Source organism: Phoxinus phoxinus, assembly GCF_949152265.1.
Source record: "Phoxinus phoxinus genome assembly, chromosome: 18".
Classification (NCBI taxonomy): Eukaryota; Metazoa; Chordata; class Actinopteri; order Cypriniformes; family Leuciscidae; genus Phoxinus; species Phoxinus phoxinus.
In genome coordinates this window covers 20,100,360-20,118,686 of record NC_136893.1, presented here as the reverse complement: position 1 = coordinate 20,118,686, position 18,327 = coordinate 20,100,360, and the positions used below count along the sequence as shown (strand labels likewise).

The following is an 18,327-nucleotide window of genomic DNA, read 5'->3' as shown; positions in this document are numbered from 1 at the left end:
TAGAACACGTTCAGAATCAAGAAACTGCATAGGACTGAGCTAAAACATCTAAAGCTTAGCATATTGGACCTATATAGTTCACAATAATAATAGAAAAAAAACTGAGTAATTTTTTTGTAATATTTTATAATAAATAATTGGCAAAAATGGTACAGCATTTGGACATCACTCAATGTCCAATGTAAAATCTGTTTCTGAAGCAAAACCACTTGTTGAGAAGCAGAGGAACATCTGTTACTGGTCACTACATCCGTCACCACAGCCTGCCCTCTCTCTCCACATTGAGATGTCACTTTAATAGGGTCATAACTGTTTGTCCCTTTGACTGTACTGTGACATCTTCAGTATGACTAAGACGGTTGAGAAACCTTAATATAATTGCCTAATAAGAAGAGCAAGTCTTTCATTCACTTTGAGCAAACACTCAAGATCAGCTGCTTTCAGACGTTAGCAAATGCCCTGTAAATGTGCCCCATGACAAACGTTATGTGTGTGTTATGTATTAAAGAGTCCCATTTAAACCTCCACAGTTAGTAAGAAAGCCTTGGTTAATCAAACCAGATTGTCTTGTGTTATTATCCCTGACAGAGACAGAGAGTAAGAAGAGCGAGATCTGATTTGCTTGGCTATACTCCAGGAGTTCAGAAAGCTCACCCAAATGAAAATCATCAGCTGCTTTTCTGTTTCTCTTTTACAGCTCCTTAATGCTTGGATTTCCTCTCTTTCTACCAATTTCAGCTTCTAGTTTTTCACATGTGTACTCGATTCATTTTCATCAGCTTTAACCAAGGGTCAATAACATATAAAACTGTCCACGACAAAGAATGTAAAAAAAAAAAAAAATTAGTTGAAAGCACGTGCTAAGTTGACATGTATTCATGCTTGTTTCATATGGTTTTGAAGGTTTATATATATATATATATATATACTCAGTTGAACTGGAGACCCAAATATGCCACAAACTACTGAAAAAAAATTAAAAAAATTCTAAAGTAATAATTACATTATTAGGCGATTAATCAATCAAAAAAGTGCAATTAAACACAAATATCGATATTTGCTTAAAAAAAAGCCTCAAAATTAAAATGATACAAAGCCATTATTGTTGCAGATGATTAAATATATGAATAGTCTATCACTGACCTGCAGCATATTTTCTCTAATTAATTGTATTAAAGTTCAAATAAGTTAAATTGAAAGCCCTACACAATCTGTGAGTGCTTCGGTACTCACATATTCGGTACTCACATAAAAACAAAGTTCAAGCTTTAAAAGCTTAGAAAGAAATCATTAATGCCACATGATGGAACTGAAAGTTACTTGTCCTCTAATTCATTTAGTGTGCATGTAATTTAGCTCTAATAAAGTGAGCTTTCTGTGTGTTCTAGTGAGGTGAGCAGAGAGCGTACATTATTAAGCTTAGCCTACCTTTCCAGTGCTAAAGTCCACACGGGTCAAGGACCCGACAGAAAAAAAGAATCAGCGTGCCATTACCTGCACTAAGTAACCCCACCCCTTTAACCAAGTGTGCAAAATCACGTCTCTCAGGTCCAGCGCTCTCTGAGGTGTGACTGCACCACCCACCCGTCAACAGACTAACCCACTGCCCGGCCGACAGTGTGCCAAGAGCGGGCAGTCAGGGTAGGGACGGCCCCCGGGACACGGAGCAGAGACAAGGAGGGACTGTTCACTTAATTTTGGCCATCCAGAACAGGCATGCCAAAGCTCTCCAGCAAAAAGGACAGCCTTTGAGAAAGAAAACCCTCCCCTTCAATCCCAAATGAAAGAACAGAAGAGGAATTGAACAGACAATCTGGACATAAACAGATATAGAAATGACAGAAAGCTAGAGAGAAGTCTGTATTTTGGGTGAAACGCACACCCTCGGACCAATTTTCCCATGATTCTTCACCTCTGCACTCTCCTCTCTTCCAAAAATAGCTCCAGCTTCAACAGATCCTCACATTGTGCGCAATATCCTGCAATGAAACGAACTTTGTGTTCCAGCCCAACTTGGACATTGGTACATGCAAGCTCTAAATGGAAAGCCCTACAGGAACATAAACACCGATTGACATTTAAGGGTCACTGACATATACAAGTGCTCACAAAAAAAAAAAAAAAAAAAAGGGAAAATATTTTAAACAATTCATATGGTTTTCAAATAGCTTTGAAAAACATTTTTAATGAAAAAAAAGTAATAGAAGTAAAAAGAAAAGCCTGCCGAAGACTTGATTTAATTTCCTGTTTTATGTTTTTATTGTACTTTTTTTTTTACACGATCGTTTATTTACACAACGGTGGCGTTTTGGGGGCCTGAAAACGAAAACTTTTTAAAACAGGTTTTAAAGTGCAAGTTTTTGAAAACGATGCCGTTATCATCTCCATGTAAACTACAAAAACGTGAACTTTAACTATAGGCACGTATAGTGTTTCTTTACAAAGTGACATCGCCAACTACTGGCCTCGCAGCAGAATACAATGTTTTCTTGGATCCATGTAAACGAGTATCGTTTTAACCAAAGTTGTGGTCTGTATCTAGATCTAGATCTAAATCTACAAAGTTGGCGGTGGAGCCAGATGTAAAGAATTCAGACCTCTAAGGTAAAGTAGAAGCAGCCCACAAACTGGGGAATTGCTAAGATCTCACCACAAATGTTCTCCAATCAGCATGGCATTGATGCCCAGGGTGCCCCAAGGACAGGAGACCGTCCCTGCCATCGTTCTCCTGGAGGTCGCAATAAACAAAAAGCATCTGCAAAACACCACATTATCAATTACAAAATTGTGCCTACGACGATGGTGGTCCAGCAACAGATGCTACCCATTACTTTTTCAAATCATAGAGACAGAGAAGCTTTGGTAAGCCGGCACAAACAACAATTCAAGAAAGTCAGAAGAATAAACATCAGCGGACTGGAGGAAGGGAACTGAGATCTTATACATCAAACCCTCCTCATGTGATGAGCCAATAAGGGAATATCCAAGCAAATGATTAACTGCCGCTATAACCTACACTTGCTGAAAAAGTGCTTTTAATGCCAGAGGAATTAGCTTTGCTGCCCAAAATATTCAGATGAGGTGTTTATAGTGGCGTTCGATGTAATGGCACTAAAACCCTGTCATTTCCCCCACTTGCAGATTGTAGTCAACTAGATTTTCTCATTTTCTGCCTGTGCGAAACTCACAGCCGCCAAATGCTGTATGGGTGTGATGCAGTTTCTAGTGTGTTCTACACTCTCAGGAATATCTTGTTAAATTTACAGTAAATAACAGTAGCTTCAATTAGTGATATAATGTTAATATACCAACCTACTTGCACAATCAAACTATGCTTTGTATGTTAAAATGTACAGATAACCATCTTTAATATTAGGTTCACCGTGATTTTGCGGAGTTAGACGCATTCCTGGAACAATATCCCCGTCTGAAAATGTAAATCCTAACCCTATCCCTACCCTTAAACCTAACCCTACCCATAACATATCCCTAAAATCAGAGGGAAATGATAGTTGAATAACACTGATGAAGAAAGCACCTAACATAAACTGTAAACTTGTCCCTCAAATCTGATGATTGGTTGATTGGAAAGTTGTTCTAGGATCAACAAAGATGTTGACTTGGTGAAAATGATGTTCACCATGCATAATAATAGAAGTGGCACAATAGAAAGCCACATGATTGAAAAGAGTTCATCGTAAGAGGTCTGTCCATTCAACAAAATCACATGGCAATTTATAACTATTTTATATTTTGGCAAATTGGTGGCTAATTTGTTTGAATTTGTAAGATCTCATTCATACATTGTCGTACAATCTGCTTATCAATCAGATTGTACGATCTGATAAAGGACCTTCGTCTGGACCCGATGATGACAACTTTACCTTTACCACTCTACAGATAAAGCATTGTCAGGATAATTTCGGTTTTGCGTATCTACCCCGAAAAGGCCAGACAAGTAGTTTGTTTAGGCTTGGTTTATAGGGAATTACAAACCTGCGCACATATATTCAAATGCGCATAACTATAGAATTAATTATTATTGCGCACGTGAGCGCATCAGCGTTTCTCACAAGTTCGAGTTTAAAGTCTGTGTAGAGACAACAGTGTCGTCTTAGCGGTCTCTAATTTAATTACTAATGATCGTTGCGACGGAAGTGAATCAATCAGAACTAACTTTAGCTGGAAAATATCTTTATTCAAGAACCGCTATAAAGCCAAAACAATCTCTGTTACCTTAAATTATATGTTTATCACTGCAAAGCTGCTTTGAAACAATCTACATTGTTAAAAGCGCTATATAAATGAAGATGACTTGACTTGACTTTTTTTCTAACAGTCGAAGGAAAATCGCCACCGCTAACAACATAGTTGTGTTTTCCCGTGAGATCTGGTCAGGAGATTTTTTTACCATCAATTATATGGTAATTCATTGTTTTTGCTTGAATTTTTTTAAATAGTATTTTATAGTAAAATTACACATCTTAAAAAAACAAACAAAATCTCTACAATAACATTCTGGTCCCCAGACGATTCATTCCCCTCCTTCGTTGCTGGTCCCATGCATGTTTTAAAGTCGACATGAAATCAAAAGGGACCCTATTTACTTTGTTAGCGCATATTAGTAGTCTTGTGGTGAACAATTCATCCGTGCAAGTTAATACACAGAAAAAATTGTTTGACGTGGTAATCTTTAAAGTCCACATGAAATCAAAATTGACCATATTTACTTTGTTTGCCTAAATTGATCGTTTTGTGGTGAACAACTCATCCATGCAAGTCAATCCACACAAAAACATTTTTTGGCTTCGTAATCTTTAATCAAAATCTGAAAATGCTCCTCCCCTCTGCATTGGAGGACCTTCCCTGATGACGTAGGTTTGACGGTTTTGGTGTCTGCTTAACATCCGTAACCACACCCCTCCAACTGACAGTAGACAGGCGGAATGAAACACCTACTTTTCTAGATACAATCAGGTGCTAGTTGAAAAAAAAGCCACGCCCACTATTTTTCCTCATTTAGTATTCCGTTTCTCTCGGAAATACGTCACAACACTGAGATAAAGTCGGTTGCAACTTCCGGTTCACGCGGACTTTAATCAAAATCTGAAAAGTTACTTCCGGTCTGGAATGGCGTTCCTTCTCTGATGACGTCAGTTTGACGACTTGGGTTGAAAACCCTTCACCACTCCCCTCAAACCATTATGAGCGGAGATGGAGAGGAGGAGCGCTAAAGCCAAACCCTGCCCTCTGTTCAATGTTCCCTTTCACTTGGAAATACGTCCCAACACTGGAGAGAAGTCGTTTGCACTTCCGGTTCAAGCGGACTTTACATATTCATCAAAGTCTGATTGCTTTAGCAAAGTATTAGAACATCTCTTCCCAACAAGCCTCAGAATTTTAAGTATCATTCACATTTGGAGCGCAGCATCATGGAGAGTGTTGAGCAATGAGCACCAAACCAGTTAATAAATATTGAGTATCTCAATTGGGGAGTATAAAAGAGTGTTACAGGCCTCTTTCCTCACTGAGCGGTGGTGAAGGGAAAGCAAGGGAACCATGTGTGTGAATACAAGTGTGTTTATAAGTGTGTGTGTGTGTGTGTGCAGGGTGGGACAGGCAGTGGAAGAACAGAGACTGCCTGTTCCAGTGATGAAGTCAGCGTAGCGCCATTACATACTTCCTGCGCTAATCAAATGTCTCCATGACAAACAAACTGCGCAATGACCAAAACACAGCGCATGCAACATTCACAGCGAACCATTTGTATTTAGAATAAGCACGTCAGATTATTCAACTTACTAGAATTGCTCATCAAAAAACGAATATTGAATATTGGAGGGGACGTTGTGCGCCCTTTCCATGTCTACGATGGTCACACGGCCCAGCATCCTCAGGATATGACGGGCTAAACTGCCCATCCTCTATTGTGCGAGTTATTATTTGCACTTCCTCCTGAAAGCCTGTCACCGAGACTTCACACACTAATCACACTGCGGTCTATTAGCGGAGGACTGTTATCAAGAACTTACTCCACTGCACGATGTTGTCGTGTTACTATAAATAATCCAAGAGAAAGCTAAGGGAAAGTCAAGAGACTTCAAGGCTGCTCGATACAATTATACACAGATAAAATACAATAACACACATACATCCGATTACTCATCGGGAATTCCTGTGGCGTGACTTTTACGTGAACCTTCATGTCAGTAAACGTTCGCACACTATAATCTAACCGTGGCGGTCGGGCCTCAGACTGTTACGATTGAGCGTTTCAATATGATGTGAAACTTGAAACTTCAGAAAGAACCAAGTAAAACACACTAATCAGTAACCACGCTCGTTTTATGACTATACATAAATGGCTCAATAAGCTTGTAAAGAAATCCCCCTGATTATGGCTTATATCACATAGTAATTACTTGCATGTTTTTTTACTGCTCTAAAATCAACAGCAAGCATTATTACAGTGCTGCTAAGTAACACTTCTATTGTACCGCTCTCTTACATCTATAACTCTTTTCCCTTTACAATGTAAACACTGTGATTCTTCAAGCAGAACGATTCATAGACTTGACAGTTGGAGTGTGATATAATAAAGTTTGCATCGCATCCGCTTTGTGTATTCAGGTGGATGTGTGTGTAAGCTGAGGAAGTCCATGCGAGGTCCGATAGTAATTGACAGCTCATTGAAAGAGCACGTGAAAGAGAGAGAGAGAGATGCACACACTGCACAAAGTAATTATCATGTAGGTGGCATATCATATCAGCTATTACTGAGCTATTGACAAGCAACCAACCCATTGAAAATTAAAGCTTTTCATACATTCTCAAAATTGTGGTCTTGCTGTTTTAATGGCTGTTTTCAGAGCTTTATAGCAGAAGATCATCCTTCAGCGATGATCTCACACCAGATCCACCGACTCACAGCATTGCATCCTCCGCAGAGACAACAGCATCTACAAAGCATCTACAAAGTTAGTGTATAGTGCTAGTAAAAAAACAAACTTGATATTATCATGGCAATAATGTAATGCGATGTCAACTTTCAACACTGTGGTGACTTGGTCTTAGCTACGCTCTCATTAGAGAGAAAAAAAGTAAAAGTGAATGTAAAAATGTGTAAAATGTTATGTAAATTTCAGATACCGGTCAAAAGTTTGGAAAAATGACTAATTTTTTTAATGTTTTTGAAAGAAGTCTCTAATGCTCTAATGCACAACTGCATTTATTTGATCAAAAATACAGAAAATAATTATTACAATTTGCAATAATGGTTTTCTATTTTAATTTAAAATGTAATTTATTTCTGTGATCAAAGATGAATTAGAAATCATTCTAATATGATGATGTGATGATTAGTTATTATCAATGTCGAAAAAAAAGTAAAAAAGAACAGCATTTATTCAAAATAGAAATCCTAATCAAATCAATATAAATTTTTACTATCACTTTTTATCAATTTAACACATCCTTGCTGAATTTATTAATTTATTTAAAAAAGGAAAAAAAATTACTTACCTCAAACTTTTGAACGGTAGTGTATATTGTTACAAAATATTTATATTTTATCTATATGCTGTTTTTTTAATTTGTCAAAGAATCCTGAAAAAAAGTATCAAAGGTTATGAAAAAAATCCCACATTGATAACAAATCAGCATATTAGAATAATTACTGAAGGATCATGTGACCCTGAAGACTGGAGTAATGCTGCTGAAAATTCAGCTTTGCATCACGGAAATAAATTATATTTTAAAGCATATTAAAATACAAAACGGCTATTTTAAATTGTAATAATATTTCACAATATATAAAAAAATCTGTATTTTTTATCAAATAATTGCAGCCTTGAAAAACATTAGAAATAGTATTGACCTGTACTCTCTCTCTGTGTGTGTGTGTGTGTGTGTGTGTGCGTGCGTGCGTGCGATAATTTTTTTTTTAACTGAAAGGAAAGTTTATTCAAAATATAACTTTACCAAATCGTGCAGGTTAATATATGCTCGTAATGCGGTCTCTGAAGTGAGCTCACTGTTTTGAGACTCAGCCGTTGTCTCTAGTGAGGCGTTTAATGCATGATGACGCAGTTACTATTAGTTACCAGCTCGTGAAGTCATATGATGACTCTTTCTTTCTGCTCCAATTTTCAGCGCAGTTTCACCCCTGGCGAAGAGTGGGAAAAACCAAAGCTATGCGTTTCCTCAGACTTTCGTCGACGACGAAACGCAATAAACATACAAGCTCAAACGCTGGGCTCAAATTAGTTCTTGCCAGACTTAATTAGCAGAGTGATAAAACTTTAAAGAGTTTTATGAGGCTTTCATTTGTGGTTATGTTAGAAAGAGAAAGAGAGACTTCGCTCATGCTGCCTGTTGTGCATCTTGTCTGACATGCTTCACGCTGTTTTGCCATGACAGTGAACATGGAAAGAGAGCAGCAGCACTAACACCAGCAAAGTGTATTTAATTACCATATGGAAAAACAGTGTGTTGTTCAGCTAAGCTTGTTACAGATAAACACACAAACTAGAGTACTTTTCTCACAAGCACTCACCTATAGGATGCTGTAATAGAGAAAACTGCGTATCAGATCGCTCCCAACATATGCATTGAATAACATGCATTTAATACTATTTAATATAAATAAATTCCAAGTCATCTACACTAAATATAACGAATCACATCTCATTTTAGTTGTTTTAATCTTTTTTTTCTTGACATTCAAGACCGAGACATTCTATACTGAATGATAATTCTTTACCTTATTCATGTTGTTGGAGAATATTCCAGCTAAAAAAGGTTTCCTTAAGGATTTCATGGGCTACATTCCCAATGATTCAATGGAGAAGCACTCGACAACTGATGGAGTTGTTTTCTTTACTCTCAGTAAACTCGTAGTCTGGCGGTCTGGGAGGAGTTACAGCGGGAAAAGAACACTGTGGAATGTTGTTACTGGAAGCAAACTGTTCTGATTGGCTGCATCCTGTCGAATCAATTGTTGATTGGATGGAATGCAAATTAGACGCGCCTCTTTATGAATGCAGCGTGCTCTGTAATGCTTTCACTATATGCCATGGCATGATTTTTTCACAGCATAATTATGCATTTTGACATTTATCACATTTTTGCTTAGAATATTCTAACATGTATTTATGACTTAATTCTATCACCAACTTAATATTATATTATATTTTATTAGGCCCGGATGTCCTTACAACAGTAAACTGTGGTATCGATCAATAGATCAATCAATCAATAAATCAATGGTGGTCGTCAGATATTAGTCAAAAAATCAGTGTGCTTCATATTTGTCCGCCAAAAAGTGTCACTTTGAAAGAACTATTGAAAGCAGAACAGAGACATCAAGTGGTCACAAATAGAGTTACATCTGCATCGCATTCACAAGTGCTCTAGAGATGCTGCATGTTCTAAAGATTAGAATTTAAACGCCTTAAAATGTCGCTTTTGATGCATTTTTGAAAAGATGCAAGTTATAAACACCCTTTAAAAAAAAAAAATTCCATCCATACTGAACATCCCAGACTCAATGGTGAAACTGCCAAGTTTGTTCATCTTTTTTACCCACCAATTTAGAAACATTTTCAAACACTACATGATCATAATGAATGGCCTTACATCTGATGAATGCAGTCCATCAGTTCACAAGCAGAATAAACACAAATGTGCTGGAATCGCACAGCAAGTGAATGTGGCTTCCAGCACTGAAGCCCCAAACATTGTGTAAAATGTGTGTGTGAGTAATCCATTTAGGAAATAAGTTATAAACATAAAATAGGCCTACGTAACGACTGACTATTAAACATCCAAACGTATAAATAAGCAATGTATTGTTGAATGTTTATATGTATTCCTTAATCAATGTTTGTGAATAGTCTGAAATAGTAAAATGTGGGATTGTTTAAAAAAAAATAAGTATTACCTTGCATCAAACACAGAACGTTCCCCTAACGTTAGTATTAGGTTCCCGTTTGGTTATTTTTTGAGAACCAAATAATAACGTTATAAGAACGTTCTTTTTATGTTGTTTTTTTGCAACCTATAACCTAACTAGTGAACATTCCCTAATAGTTATATTTTGGTTACTATTTTTCAACCATACAACAACGGTCCCAGAACGTTGCATGTTATTTGAAGAATAGTGTGAAAGCACAGAAATCATAAATTCTTGTTTTTCTATCTTTATTTACGGCGTGTCTAATCTGCACGCGCTTAGCACGTGCGTAATTTAATTTTACTGTCTGACTGATTAATATTCGCTCTATTTCCGTTAAGAAAACTTTACTGGCTAACCAAAAACAAACCTTAAAAAAGAACGTTCTGACCAAAAACTAAGTTCTGCAAACGTTCTGGGAACCAAAAAATTGGGTATTACTAAATGTATAAAATCTTAAAAGTAAAAAGAGAGTAATTCACTGTGCAGGAATTGATTTAGGCAACTTTTTAAATATCTGGTTCGACCTCTGGTGGCATTTTCCCCCTGACCTTGATGCCAATCATTTCTACATTTAAATTAAGAAAAAAAAACATAAGGGAAGATACAGTAAGTTAGGCTATATGTCTTGAAAAGCCAGAAGAGAAAAACAGATACAGGTGTTGTGCTCGTTGTGTTCTTCCGGTTTGTGTTTCCACCGCATGAAGGCAAGATCTTACCATTATTAATGAATGTGCCTTGTTTTAAAAAATCTTCCCGGTCTGACATAAATACGCTTCAAAAATTACACAGCTCATGATAACTTTCGTTAACTCTACAAAAGTAAATCCACTTCACCAGCTAATTACTCTGACAGCCATGAATGATTTTCCCGCCATACCATTTGAGCAGAAATCCCGCCCTGGCTGCTGCTAATCTCATTGGTTAAGGTTACAGTGACAGTGATAAGTGTTTGGTGTCTGACGCAAAAGGTCTATAGGAGAACGATTACGCAAAACGATTACGTAAACAAACAAAGAAGAGAAGATACAAGATGTTTGAAGTTAATCAATGTAAAATCATTGTACAAGAAAACACTGTAAATGAGGGATGACAGGAACTAAAGTGATACGAAACGGCGAGGGGAAGAAATAAAAGGATAGAAAAGTATCCGGTGGGGAGGGGAAATGATGCAATCCAATTAGAGAGTGAGAAAGGGTAAAGACAGACCCAGAGGCCATGAGAGTGTGTGCAGACAGGATGTGGAGGGCAAATGTTTGAGGAGAGAAGGCTGGAGCAGACTGGGAACATTAGAGAAACATGTCCCGTCCCACTCGCCAAACCATGTGCATACGGATATATACTGTTTACAGAACCAGGAGAGAGAAGAAGAAAGAGATTTCTTAAGGTTTAAGGGTAGCGATAAAACGAATACACTATTAAGTATACATCAATTAGCATGTAATACATAATATATTATTAACAATATAATATTTATAAGCTTTTTGCATAATTTGACAAATGATAAAATTAATTGAAGTTTGTGTTTGAAACAAGGGTAAAACAATTAAGCCAGTTGAAAAGTAGTAAAAAATAAATGACGACTAAAAAAATAAGGACATTTAAGGCTTTGTCCTTTGTTATTTCCTTACAAAATGTAAAAGCTGAAATATTTCATGAAAGAACCCTGCTGGTTCATAAAAATGCATGTAGTTGAAGAAACTAATGTTTACTCTGATTTTATATGTTGTGGAGGTGGAGCCATGTTTCAATGGAGCCATGTTTCTGCCGCACAGAGAAGACGTGTGTTACCGCAACACCTACAATCACTCAAAATAACAAAACGGGAAGTCCTGGATATTTAGAAACACCTGTGGCTGAGCCAACGCGTAGACGTGTTTATATTATAGGCCCTTTTCAAATGAATGCGCTTCGAATGTAGTGAAACACATATTTGTCATGTGGTGATGTAATGTTGTCCAACAGTTTTGAATGGAATGTTAGAGGGAGAACACAAACATTAAAGAGAGAGAGAGAGAGAGAGAGAGAGAGAGAGAGAGAGAGAGAGAGAGAGAGAGAGAGAGATGAGAACATGCAGAAAGAGGAAACGGAGGGAGGGGTGAGTGCAGGAATGACTGCGTACGAAAGAGCCAAAGGCTGATTAAATACAGCTGTGGAGGGAGGGAAAGACATAGATGATGGAGAGAGAGAGACTGAGGCAGAAGGGGTGGGGGGGGGGGGGGGTGTAGAGAGGGAGTCAAAGAAGAGACTTGCTGGAGACAAGATGAAGACTCGAGAGTATGCAGACTCCAGAGAAAGACTCTTGGAATGGGGACTGGACTTTTAGAAAATGATTTTAAAATACCTTACAAAGTACAGAAAAAAATGCTGTTCATTTTATGAACGCCATTATCATTTCCACCAGTGTCAATTCCATCACAGCTCAAATAATGTTCTGTTTAATGGATTTCTGTGGTGAAAATGGCATTTAAAAAAAAAATTTGTATACGCATAATAATGTATGCATATTTTTTCAATTATGCATAGGCTAATATGACAAAATTGCAGCTTGGTTGGAAATGACAAATGATGCACAATTAAAAAAATTCTGTTGACAAGTGATATTTACTTGATTTTCCGTCTGTTTTCTTCCAACACCATATTTAATCTGAAGCTCTTCAGCACTTTTGTCTCATTAGTAAACAAGTATATTTACTTTTGATAAAACTTTAAGAGACAAAATGGTTAGTCATGAATGGAAATGCCAACAACTATAATGTATAATCAGTGAAACATTACATAAATTATTGATTATACAAATGATCTTTGTGATTACTTTGTGTTGATCATAATTTTAAAAATATAATTTTTAATGAATGGTTTATTTGTCAAGGGTTAAAAAGGGGGCTTGTGATGGAAATTACACCACAACAGAGGAAATTACTAAGTGTAAAAATATACATTTTCAGACATTATTTTACTCTGTTTATTAGCTTTAACAATGTTGTATATATAAGAAGTATAATAAAAGAAGTCTGGGTTTGGGACAAGAGTAAAACAAAATCTATGCATAAAGACATTTGATTTTTTTTTATTTTTATATATATATAAATATATTTCAACAACAACAAAAAAGTCATCTTTAATAAAACTCAACCCCTGGGACATAAAAATGCCTATAGCAGAACTGATTTGTCGTGCACTGATTGTTATGTGTTTTTTATGAGTTTTATGAAACGCTGAATCATATCCCTCTTCTCATTCTCTGCCCATTTCCCAAAACATTTACAGTACTCCGTAAACTCTGCCGACTGTCAGGGCGGTATTCCGAACGGTGAAGGAAAGCAAACCGAGGGATTTCGGAGATTTGTTTTTATGACCCCGGCACACTGGTGCTTTGATGAAGTGGCACTAAAAGGACAGGGATGGCTTTCCTTTTCCTTTCAACTGTTTCCAGTTCACATTCCTCATTGCACACACATGATCTTTCTCCTCTCACAACACACGCATCCTCATTCTGTCAGAGTAACACCCCGATGTCTTGACCATCTACTTCTGAGAATATATAGATACACTGGAGGTGTGTGCCCCAATCTGAGTTCTGTTTCATCGGAGTATGAAGGAATGTGATACAGTAACATAGAAAGTAGAAAATTAGATTGATTTATGCTTCCAGAATTGCAATGTTTGTGTGCAAAACTCACCGCCATGATGCAAGTATGTTGTGGGTATAGTAGCCAATGTGTTGCCAAATGGTTGTAAGGTGTTCCAAATGGTTGAAAACTTGTTGCTATGCGGTTGCTAGGGTGTTCTGGCTATGGATGGTTTCTAGTGCCATTTAAAGTCAGAAATGTAATTGCACATCTCTTTACCAGGCGTATCATTCATATGCATAGCACAAACTTTCAAGCATGTTTGTGTTGGTAATTTAAAATGTATGTGCAAAAAACATATGTCTCTGTATATGTTTAATACCAGCATGAGTGTGTGTTCCTTGCGCTGTGGGAAAAATAGAGCCTATTTATACATTGACCAGGCGTTTTCCTGTGTGGCGTTTATAGTGGATGCCTGTGGATTATGGCTGCAGTAAACTAGCGCTTGTTAAAGTTTCTGTCATTCCATGGATATTCTAGGAATATACCAAAAGTCCCAATGAGCAAAGATAAACAAAGAGCATAGTTTGACAACAGCTGTTTTCAGATGGCAGAGAAGACCGAAAACTCAAATGTGCCTTCTAGACACTGGTTAGAACTAGCATTGGACTGAAATAATGCTCCTAATAGAAAATTCATCACTACAAATATTTGGTTAGTCGAGGACTCCGCATCATCAATGTTTGGAGAATTGGCTCAAGTGAGCGTATCACAAATTTGGCAAAAAACAAAACAAAACCAGATAAAATAAAATAAATACCAAACAAAGCAAAATAAATAGTTTACAAAAAAAGTTAACTAATGCAAAATAAGGTCAAAACAAAACCAGATCAAACAGATTCACTCACAAAATACAAACCAGCAGAAAACAAAGACAAAAAAAAGATAGAAAACAATGCAAAATAAGATATACCCCCCCCCCCCCCCCAGATAAAATAAAACAAACTAAATACAAAACAAAGCAAAATATGGTAAATACAAAACAAAAAACAATAGATAAAATAAAATAAAAACAATGCAAAGTAAGTTTTAAAAACAAAATGTAATAATAATTCTAAAAAATCGTGAAGAGAAACTGGCTCTACGAGTCTACGTGCAAGTCCTAGATATACCAAAGTTAAAGGGCACCTATTATGGAATTTTGAAATGTACCTTTCATGTAGTGTGTAACATAGATCTAAGTGAACAAAAACATCCTGCAAAGTTTGAAATATGAAAGTGCACCGTATATAAAGTTATTGTCTTTCAAAAGTAAGAGTCGACTCTGAGTCATTTTTATGAATCGTTAGAAGACCGAAGCTTTTTCTCTGACTAGATGACGTCAACTTGTCAAGTTATTTGAATACGATACGCCCACTTATTGCGCTCCAAGGTCAGGGAAAACATCATGGCGACGAGACGCTGTGTTCTGAAGTGCGACACAAAAGCAAACCTTTTTCATCTGCCCAAGGAGGAGCATTTAAAGACTAAGTGGCTACAATTCATATATACAACTATACCACAGAAGTATAGTCCGAGCCTTGTGCTTTGTTCGCGCCATTTTGAAGACGATTGCTTTTTAAATGCAATCAAACTTGGATTTGCGAGCCGGCTGATATTGAAGGAAGGTTCAGTTCCAAGTGTATTTGCATCAGCTTCCTCCTCCGTATCACAACCTGTAAGTGTTATTAATAATTGTTGCTTTTATGTTTTATGTAGCATGCTTAATAATTATTTTGTTTGTTGTGTAAGCACCGTTTAGCTTCTAGGTCTTCAATGGCAATTGTATTGAGATATGTGAAGTGTTTGTCGTTGTTTTCGGAGTCGTCTTAAAGAATAGAATAATACCTCGTAGTAACGTAACTGCATTTTCTTTTTGTAAAAACGTTATGTTTATGCATCGGGCTAACGCAAACAAAGATTGATTGTGCTTTTACAATATGAACTCTGGGCTATGCTCGCTAACGTAACATTATATTCTTTATCTTATTTTTAGTTTTTTACTACAAACTACAAAGCAGTGGACTATAATCATTATTATAACACGATTTAATTGATAAAAGCATCATTGTACTCCGTGTTAAACAATAAGTATTATCTATGTAAACACTGCTGGGTCATCTGACCAATCGCAGATTAGCGTCGCGCAGAGGAGGGGTTTGGAAAAACGAGTCGTTGAACGAATCATTTGGGAGTCGGTGAGCAAATCAGGTAAAAATAAATGCATATTATACGACAACAAAAGTGTTTTTTGTCATTGCATGCATGTAAAACTGTTGTTGGGGACTCCCTAAACAACATTAGGAACATTTTAAATGTCATAATAGGTGCCCTTTAATATTCGCCAAACCCAAGCTCTGTCCCATGTCAAAGTGACGATCCAGAAGTATCGTTCTCCCTTACAGACAAAGAAGAATGACACAACAACACAACTCAAAAACACAGGAATTAGGCCTTGGTATTCGTGACACTAAGACAATAGCAGCTCAGTGACGGCAAGATTCGGACAAACTAAAGCCCCTCTTTGTTAAATTACAAAAAAAAATAGCAAAAGGCACCGAATAATGCAATATGTAGTGCGAGGGCACAAATTATTGATTTGATGTGTCGAGTAAGTAATACATCGGCACCCACACACTATAATTAGGCCTATTTTGGGCCCAATTCTCTCCTTCCAACAATCCTAGGTAAAGTCCCGATTATCTTGATGGCTCTACAGATTATCTTATCAGATTTTCCTGTGGTGTGATGTGTGTTAAGAGTGAATCGGAAGAATGTCGGAGCCGCCTCAATCTCAAATCGTAAATATCCACCATTTTGGATATTTAAAATGTCTTAGTTTCACGGATACCAAGGCCTCATCCCTGTGTTTTTGAGTTGTGTTGTTGTGTCATTCTTCTTAGTCTGGAAGACGATACTTCTAAATGGTCATTTTGGAAACTGAACAGAACTTGGGTTTGGCGAATCAGAAAATCCTTGGGAACCTCGAGGACAAACACACATGCACTATGTAGATTGTCACGTGGAACGAAACGTCACCCAATCAGAAAGCGAGCTGACGGAAGAATAACACGACTTAATTTTTTATGCTCTCTCACATTTTGAAAATCTGATAAGATTTGAAAAATAATTTAGTGTGGGCCAGCCTTTAGCGGTTAAGTATCTGAAGGGTCATAGGTTCAGATCCTGCAAGGATTGATCTATGAAGCATTACCATGGGCTGTTCACACCAAAACCTTGGTTGCTCCACTGGGGCTTTAAAACATTAGATGAATGTCAGATTTGTTAGATAGATAGCGTCATAAATGGGTTATATGGTTGCATAACATAGCGTTTCATTATAGTCTCATTACTCATTAGCAGACCAAAATCCTTTTCTACGTGACATGATCATGCACTGATTTAGGAGTATTACTATTAAACTCTACCACCACAGCAAAAGAAAAGGAACTGGGCTGGTATTAAAATGAAAAATGTCTGTAAAAACAAACATTATGGTTACAGCAGTAGGAGGAAGCATTCAAAATACGCCACAGCCTTATGCAAGTTTGCTATTAAAATATCAACAGGACAGTGGACGGACTCTTAACTAAAATGTGTGTGTTTGGACACAGATGCCGGATCTGTGCGGTGAAATATGAAAGAGTCATGGCTGAATAAATGCTGGGAGAGTCATCTAATGATTCCCAGGATCAACTACAACTTTCTGACATCATACAGAGGGCTCAAAGTTCCCACGCTGCACTGCACGTGAACGAGCCTCGGGGACCAGACCATTACAGACTTTCACTCTCAGGCATGTAAACACACAATCAAGCCCTCCTCAAGTTTTCCAGCCCTTCTTTGTCAGTGTCATCAAACAGGGAGACATTGTTACTCCAGAACACAAACGCTTGTCCTTACACAAGGATCTGTACAGACCCATAATCCGAAGTATTCAACTTCAGCGTGTAACTCATCCCACACTACGTGTGCTACGGGTGTGAATGATACGTCAAACCATGCTGCTTTTTGAGGAGAGGTGTGCTATTACTTTTGTAAGAGATCAGACTTATGATTTTTTACATTGTGTAGAATAAAATGGGTAAAAACATCCCACAGACTTAAATCGAGGGAGAGATCCAAGTAATTTCTAGCACGAAAAATGTAAAAAAAACACTTTTTGGGCTATTTTGTCTTGGGGCCACCCAAAATACCAAGCATAAAACACACTTTTAGACACTCTATGTGTAGCAAGCATGTAAAGGCACAACATATACAGCATCTAATGCTGTCTTCTCTCATAACAACAACTTGCGCAACTTTTAATTGAGCCTTAGGACATCAACAAACCCAACTCAAGTAAACACGTTCCCTGAACTCATCACTTTGAAACAGACTCTAGAAGTACCCACCTTGGTCAGCCTCATGTTTCCCCTGGACTTCGCTCTGTGCCTCCTTACAGACCCTCTCACGGGTACCGGATCTGGCTCGTCCCCACAGCTATCCGCACACAGGGCGCAACCCATATAGAGATCTGGACCCTGCTGGTCCGTCTCTCCTCTCTCTTCCCTCTCTCTGGATGAGGTTTCCCGAGCACACAAGAGCAGCTGTTTTTGTCCGCTCACTCGAGGCCCTTCCCCTTTTCCTGGCTCTCATTCAAACACACACATATGTTCGCCAGTTCACACTCATCCGTCTCTCGTGAGCACACAAACGTAAACAAAGGTGAGAATATGCCTATTAAATCAAAAGTCTATTAGCACTCTGAAAGCAGCACGCGTA

General features: G+C 37.5%; 1 protein-coding gene across 1 annotated transcript in view; it reads right to left on the bottom strand.

The window, feature by feature from the left end:
• tns2a (tensin 2a) overlaps nt 1-18,327 on the bottom strand; it is a 53,362-nt gene extending 35,035 nt beyond the window's left edge. The window contains 2 exon segments of the mRNA XM_079588952.1: nt 17,958-18,101; nt 18,103-18,327. Of these exon segments, the coding sequence (XP_079445078.1) occupies nt 17,958-18,101; nt 18,103-18,201 (243 nt within the window). The 5' untranslated portion in view covers nt 18,202-18,327.